We start from the raw sequence: 7,097 nt of genomic DNA, 5'->3' as shown, positions 1-7,097 counted from the left end.
GCAGCCGGGGCAGAGCCCTGCCGGGGACTTTGGTGGTGGCGTTTTCGGGCTCTCTGCCCCGACGGCCCCGGGCTCCCCCGGGCAGGGAGGGCGCAGGGCCCCGTCCCGACCCGCGGCAGCCCCCGCAGTGGGGCAGGGGCAGGGGCGCGGGCGAGGCTGAGCCGCCCGCGGGGGGTGGGCGCAGGAGCTGCCCGACGGGGCGGCCCCGGCTCGGCTCGGCTCGGCTCGGAGGAGACGCCGGCGCTTAAAAAGGCTGAAGGATGTCTGGGGCTGCTCGGCGCGGAGACGGATGCTAACGCCAATGGGACTGACTGTAACGAGCGCGGCCCATCAATAACGCGGCGCCTTCCCAGCGCCTTCCCCGGCCCCCGCGGGCCTTGCCGGGGTCTTTCCCCCCATCCCCCCGTTCCCCTCTCCCGGGTCCCTGGGGAGCCGCTGGGCCCGGTGCCCAGACGGATGGGGGTTAGTCCATCCCCTCCATCGGTGCACAGACGGGGGGGGGGCGGTCTTGCCCCTTGCGCCCCCCCGCATCTCCGCCAAGAGCCAAGCCAAGAGGTGCGGATGGGGAGCAAGGCCGGGCACGTGACCCGGCAGGGGGCAGCTGGGGTCCCCAAGGCTCGCTGCAAGGAAGGGGTGTCCCCAGGGGTTCCCCCGGCGCCGGGTCCCCCCGGAGCCTGCCCTTTGCCTGAAGAGCCTGGGCCGAAAGAGCAAATACAGGAGAGGCAGCGGAGCCGCTTCTGGCCCCGGCAGCTCCGGAGGGATGAGGCTGCAGTGCAGCAACGAGACAGAGGTGCCGAGGGCTCCTCTCCGCCGGCCCCCGCGGGACTGGGGCCTGCCTTGAACTTTCCCTGCTCCACGGGGCTCTCCTTCGTGCGGGCGAGGGGTGTGCATGGCCTATCCGCATGTCGCGACATGCACGGATGGTCGCGACACGGCCGCGAATAGGTCGGGCCTGCTGCGAAGGGGCGGGCTGGGAGAGCGGTGGGGTGCGCAGAGGAAAGGGGGGAGCGCCCTGTGCCCCCCCGCTGCTCGGTGTACCTGGTGCCCCGTGTGCCCGGAGCCCGGCCGCGCTGCGGGTGGGTGCGGGCGCGTCGCAGCCCTGCACCGGGGCCTTTGCGGGGAGCGCGGGAGAGAGGCTGCGATTCTTGCCCCAACCCCAGAATCAGGAAGAAAAAGCCTTTCCTTTCAGCAGAGACTCATGCATCAAACTTCAATTTTCCGGACGATTGAATTAGTGATTTTTTTTCTCCTGAACTAAAATACACTTAAGTCTTTGGGATTAATTACCACGTTCTGGTCCCTCAGACTGTAGTATTAGTTATCGTTGCCATATTCGACATCAGCCCTGACACCTCATAAAATAAGGAACTGAATTTCACTGACTCAACCTGCTTTAGCCCTGTTGGATAATTCAGGAGGGGGCTTTATTCTCCGTCTGGGAGCCCTGTGTGAAGTGAACAAGATCAAATATGGATCTTCTCTACCCCCTCCCCCCCCCCAAAAAAAAAGCATGAAAAAAACCCCCCAAAGGATGTCATTTCCAAGCAGACAAAAACCCACACCGCCCCCTCCCCTCCTGCTCCCCTCCCACCTCCAAACGAAATCCAAGGCAGTGTCAGGTTTGGGGATGAAGGATGGGGAAGGGGGGGGGCTCGGCGCACAGCGGTTGATGCATGCGGTCTCCACCGAGAGGGAACGGGCTGGGCCGGGGTCCTGCCCGGGCCGGGGTTAGGGCCCGCGGGGGAAGCGGGGAGCCCCGTCCCCGCTGTTTCCCTCCCCCGTCAGCAGCTCCGCAGCCCCCCCAGCCCGCCCCGCGGCGGTGGGGCGACCTGCCTAACGCAGAGGCTTAAGCACCGCGCTGCCGCCGGCGCGCACCTGCCCGGGGCTCGGCCCCGCTCCCGCGCCCGGCCCCGACGGGGGGGACGCGGCCCCGCCGCCCCCTGGCCGCCCGCTCCCAGCCCCCGCGAGGCCCCGGGGCTCGGGGGATGTCGGAGCCCGCCGTGCCGGCGCTTAGGCGTTTATTTTTCCTGCCGGGAATCCCGCGTGACCCACTCGAATCCGGACCCTTTTCGGTCTGATTTCTCCTAGAAAGGCGATCCCGTTCCTCCCCCGTCCCCCGCCCCGTCCCCACCTCCGCAGCGGAGGGACGGGAAGGCGGGCAGCGGGGAGCCGCTCCCGGGCACGGCGCACCGGGCAGGGGGCGAGGAGCGGCGAAACCCCCCGGCCCGCCGCGCTCCGGGTGCGCCCGGCTTTGCCCGCGGGTGGGAAAACAGCAGCGACTCTGCCTCCCCGTGTGGATCCACGCAGGGGGCACCCGGGGCAGGGAGAGGGCCGGGGGGGGGTGGCTGGGCAGGGGGCCGCCCCCCCGGGAGTCCCCGCACGGCAGGTCCGTGGGGCCGCGGCCCGGCTCCCCTCTTCGCCTCCCGCGCCCGCGGCGGGTGTAGGGGCCGGGGCCGCTTCGGCGCGGCTGGGCGCGGGGTCTGGGCTTGAGGGAGGGTTTGTGCCGAGTCCGTGCCCGCCGCTGGGAGAGCGCTCAGAGCCGGCTATCGAGAGGCTGCGGCTGGGTCAGCCCCGAAGGGCACGATTCGGCTCTTTCGTCTCGTCCCTAGTCCTGCTGCGAAAAGAGAGAGAGAGAGAGAGAGAGAAAGGAAATTAAAAATAAGGGGGAAAAAATCCAGTTCCAAATTGTATCTAAAATTCGAGTGAGCGAAAACCTTGAGCGATAAATCTACCCAGCTAGGTAATCCCGGGAAGCGGCGTGTTTAAAAATGGATGACAGATGAGGGGCACTAACCGGCTCTTGATTTTTAAGTTAAAAAAAAAAAAAGCTTTCGTTTTTCAGTATGTAAATTAAATAACTAAAATCCCGGCTATTTGGAAATGAGGGCGAGCCAAATTAACACGCTGCAAATCTTCGAGAGGAGGCATTATTTACTAACCCGCCCCAGCCACGTGTGGTAAACTTCTCCGGGTTCAAGGCAGCCCTGCATCTCTTCTGTTTGCACACAGAAGTCAATAGATCAGAAATCCAAATGAACTCCGAGCCTATTTTCCATACGCCCAGCCACCCCTTTTTTATTTCTTGGTTATATTGAATTGTAGTGTTTGCAGCCTCATTAAATCCATTCCAAGACAAAAGAATAAAAGACTGGGGGGAGGGAGGGGACAGGAGAGGAGGGGGAAGAGGAGAGGGAACGGGGGAAAAAAAAGAACAGATAAAGAAAACAAATAAAGCCCTTTAACTAGATCTTCACATAAATGTCACAGTTTCTCAGCATTTACGATTTGCCTGTTTAGCATAAAAACACTTAAGGACAAGATTGAAGGCTTTCCGAGAGATCTGGACAGAAGTCAAACCTATCACTTGGAGAAGAAAAAAAAAAAACAAACAAAAAAAAGAGGGGATGGCGGGGAGGGGGCGGGAGGTGGCGGAAAACAAGTGCTCTTCCAAATAATACTAAAGAAAGTGGATTTCATTGTAATTCATAGGCTTGTTCCAAATACCAAGAGAGAAAGAGAGAAGAATAGAAGCGCACAGATGCCCCGACGAAGGGAGAACAGCTCTGCTCCCATTGTTGTGGAGTTAAACAGTGGAAGGGAGGGTTAACCTAATCCATCAAATTGTCTGGAAATTGTGAAGAAAATTCAAAAACCATATGGTCTCCAAGCGCTCGCCTTCTCTCTGCTGCGGAGGGGCACGCTTGTTTCAGCATGGCGAACCGCAGGAGGCTGTATATGCTCCATTGTCGCTTGTCACTTCAGAGAAGAGGGCTCATTTGTCCCCAGTTTTCATGCTTTACGCTAAAAATTACAACCCCATCCATTCTCAAAGAGGAGAAAGATTTATTTAGCCTCGGAGAAACTGGACCAAAAAAAAAAAAATACAACCCACAAACCAACCCTGTCTTATCTGGACACTTCTCTGTGGAGCTCTGCCACTGTACACCAGATTTGTCTTTCTCACATAAATTTTGCAAAGAATAGGGAGAAACACACGTTGCTCGACTCCAAAGGCAGGTCACGCTGCCAGGAGAAAACAGATTCACAAGAGCCTTAATTTTGGCGAAAAAAAAAAAATTAAACACGGGAAAAAAAAAAGGGGGGGGAATTAAACATTTTCCATCCTCGTATCCCTGTAGGTGCCGGAGAGCCAGAAATTTTGCCCGGAAGCGGGGAGGTTTTGCAAGCCTGGCGGAGGGCAGATCCCCCCTTCTGCTCGCACATGCTGCTCCTTTTGTCGAGGTCGGTGATAACTCGTTCCTCTTTCTCTGCTTTGTTTTTCCCCTTCCTCTCCGTGATTTAGCGCTGGAAATGCCCTGCTCGCTACGCTAGTGCCTAGGTGGGTGCAGTGGTGCAAACGGGCGGCTCTCCCTTGCTTGCCTCGCTCCTTCCAGCCCTGCACCGCCCTCTGCACAGCCCAGCACTCGCTGCCCGGCTTTAATTTCTCTACATGGGCTTGCACTGGAGAAAAAACACACTGAGAACCTCCTAGTTTATTTATCAGCTGAGTTCTCGCTGCGTTTAAGCTCTACCTGGCACTAAACTTAAAAAAAAAAAAAGAAAAAAAAGAAAAAAAGAATAACCAAGTTCTCTCTTAGGCGTTCCTTCCCCGTCATTTTCTCACAGGTGCTACAGCTAGAGTAACTTTAAATGCAAACACGATGGGAAATTCCTGTGGGGAAATGTATTTCGTAATCTCAAACAAGCGGAAGATATTGGAAGCATTTTTAGTTCACAAAGAATAACGTTAAAAGTATATTAAAATGGTAAAGATTTTATTGTATCGGAAAAAAGAGCTATCTGTACAATTCTAAGAGACAGTAAATAAAGCGACATTGTCCCTATCGAAACTTAAATAGCAGGCCTTTTAAAATTTGTACAATTCAAACAAAAACATTTTTTAAATCTGTACATTTTTAATTTATAGTGTAATATTTAAATGTATTGATCTTGGGATTCCTCCTTTTTATTTTCATAGCATGCAAAAATTCTAAAAAGAGTAAAAAATAATTCTAGGTTTTTTTATTTTCATTTTTTGTTACCACCTTCATATCAAAAATACGAAAGGTAGCTTTTTAATAAAAGCACAACAATAGCAGAAAATGGTAAAAATAGCTTTTAATTGGTAAAATGAGGCAGAAATTGCATTGGAGACAAATCTCTATGCTCTAGGAAAAAAGAAAGTATATATTTTTAAACTTGCATTATAACCCATCCCCAAGTTCCCAAGATTGCAAAAGAAAAAATATTTTTAAAAGGAAAAAAATTACTTCGTGCACATTTGAAACATGCAAGGAAAGAAAAGTCGCTAATTTTTTTTTTGTTTGTTTTAAGTCTAACTTAAATCTCCTCTAAAGTGGTTCGTTTTGGAAGTCTTTGAAAACAACTGCCTCCCCAAACATCTGTTGGAAGCCGAGTTTATTCCAAGGTTATGCGTCTCCCTTATAGACAAAATAATCATAATTGATAGCTATTAAAAAAAAATCAAAACCTCCAAAAGAAGGGGGAAGGAAAAAAAAAATCCGACATATGCGTTTAAATATTTATACATAAGCCGTCCGTAATTGCACCATTCCAAAGATGTGACAGGCGGAGGGATATCGACTCTACCCTAAATTAATTTTTGTGTGGCCTGGGTTTCTATTGCTTATTGCTTTTACCGAGGAGGAGAAGCCACCGCGCCGGGGCCGGGGCCGGGGCCGGGGCCGGGGCCGGGGCCGGGGCCGGGGCCGGGGCGGCGGGCGCCGGCGGGGAGCTGGGGGTGGCTGCGGGGAGGGAGGGCGCGCCGGGCCGGGCCGGGGGGCGCCCCTCAGTCATCCACGTCGATCTCCACGTCCTCCTCCTCCTCCTCCTCCTCGTCCTCGCTGTCCCGGCGGCTGCGGGGCCGCTCCGTGGGGGGCGAGGCGGGGCGGGGCGGCGGCGGGGCGCCGGGCTCCCGGGCGGCGGCGGCGGCGGCGGCGGGGGGCGGCGGGGAGCCGGGCCGCGCCTTGCCCCGGCCCTCGGCGCTGGGCTCCAGCTCGGCCAGGGCCACGATGTCCACGGCGGGGTTGGGGCCCAGCTTCTTGGCCGACTCCACGTCGGCCTTCATCTCCTCCAGGTCGCGCTTGAGCTTGGCGCGGCGGTTCTGGAACCAGGTGATGACCTGGGCGTTGGTGAGCCCCAGCTGCTGGGCGATCTGGTCCCGGTCCGCCGGCGACAGGTACTTCTGGTAGAGGAACCGCTTCTCCAGCTCGTAGATCTGGTGGTTGGTGAAGGCCGTCCGCGACTTCCGACGCTTCTTCGGCGTCTGCCGCTGCCCGAAGATCGTCATCCCGTCTCTGCCTGCCGACGAGGCGCCACATTTTCGCCGCTGTCGCCCCCCCGGCCCCGGCCCCGGCCCCCGGCCCCGCTCCGCCGGCGCGGCCGCCGCTCCGCCGCCCCCGGGCCCGCACGCCGCCCCCGGGCCCCTCCGCCCGCACCCCCGCGCGTCGCCCCGGGCCGCGCGCAGCCCCCCCCCCCCCCGCGGCGTGGGGCGACCCCCCGCGCCCCCCGCGTGGCGGCGGCGGGCCGGGGCCCGCGGCTTACCTTCGGCCGCCTGCAGCACGCTCACTTCCAGCCCCTTGAAGGTCTTGCTGGCCAGCTCCTCGAGGGCGCAGAGCGGCGAGGTCTGCGAGAGCAGCGCCCGGCCCGAGAGGGGCAGCCCGGCCGGGGGATGCTTCTCCGGCGCCGAGAGGAGGTGGGCCGTTCCGCAGAGGGTGTAACTCCTCCGCACCGAGGGCTTGTTGAGGATATCCTCTATGCTGAAGGGGGTGAGGGGCTTGTTGGAGTTGGCCGGCGGGGGGAGGTGGTCCAAGGGGCTCCGCCGCCTTTCTTCCCCCGAGGAGGGCTTGGGCTCTTCTTTGGAAGTCATGGTGGGGCCGGGCCGGGCAGGGCTGCCTTCCCCACCCGCGACGGGGATGCGCTGCCGCGGGGAGAAGCCCCCGGCGGGACCGCGGGGCGGCGGCGGAGGCAGCGAGCAAAAGTTGAAGCCCACCTCCAACTCCGGCAGAGGAGACCCAGGTCTTCCCGGGGAGAGCCACGTCGGGCGGCGGGCAGGGCGGAGGGCTGGGGCCGGCCCC

The 7,097-nt window shown here is 58.4% G+C and overlaps 1 protein-coding gene across 1 annotated transcript; it reads right to left on the bottom strand.

The window, feature by feature from the left end:
* Window positions 1-5,809: 5,809 nt before the first annotated feature.
* Window positions 5,810-6,889, bottom strand: LBX1 (ladybird homeobox 1). Its single transcript, XM_067299550.1, has 2 exons — window positions 6,565-6,889; window positions 5,810-6,321 (listed from the first exon to the last, which is right to left on the bottom strand). The coding sequence occupies exons 1-2, from the start codon at window positions 6,887-6,889 to the stop codon at window positions 5,810-5,812; spliced, it is 837 nt and encodes a 278-aa protein (XP_067155651.1).
* Between the last annotated feature and the right edge of the window lie 208 nt (window positions 6,890-7,097).

The sequence above is a fragment of the Apteryx mantelli genome, chromosome 7 (assembly GCF_036417845.1).
Source record: "Apteryx mantelli isolate bAptMan1 chromosome 7, bAptMan1.hap1, whole genome shotgun sequence".
NCBI classification, from domain to species: domain Eukaryota; kingdom Metazoa; phylum Chordata; class Aves; order Apterygiformes; family Apterygidae; genus Apteryx; species Apteryx mantelli.
Note: the sequence above shows the minus strand (reverse complement) of the source record. Positions and strands in the feature narration are given on the sequence as shown.

Bases quoted from the DNA above. Each gene is read 5' to 3' on its own strand.
- LBX1 (XM_067299550.1), bottom strand. From the start codon at position 6,889: ATGACTTCCAAAGAAGAGCCCAAGCCCTCCTCGGGGGAAGAAAGGCGG. The intron at 6,322-6,564 runs GTAAGCCGCGGG...CCTCGTCGGCAG, and splicing joins CGTGCTGCAGGCGGCCGAAG to GCAGAGACGGGATGACGATC.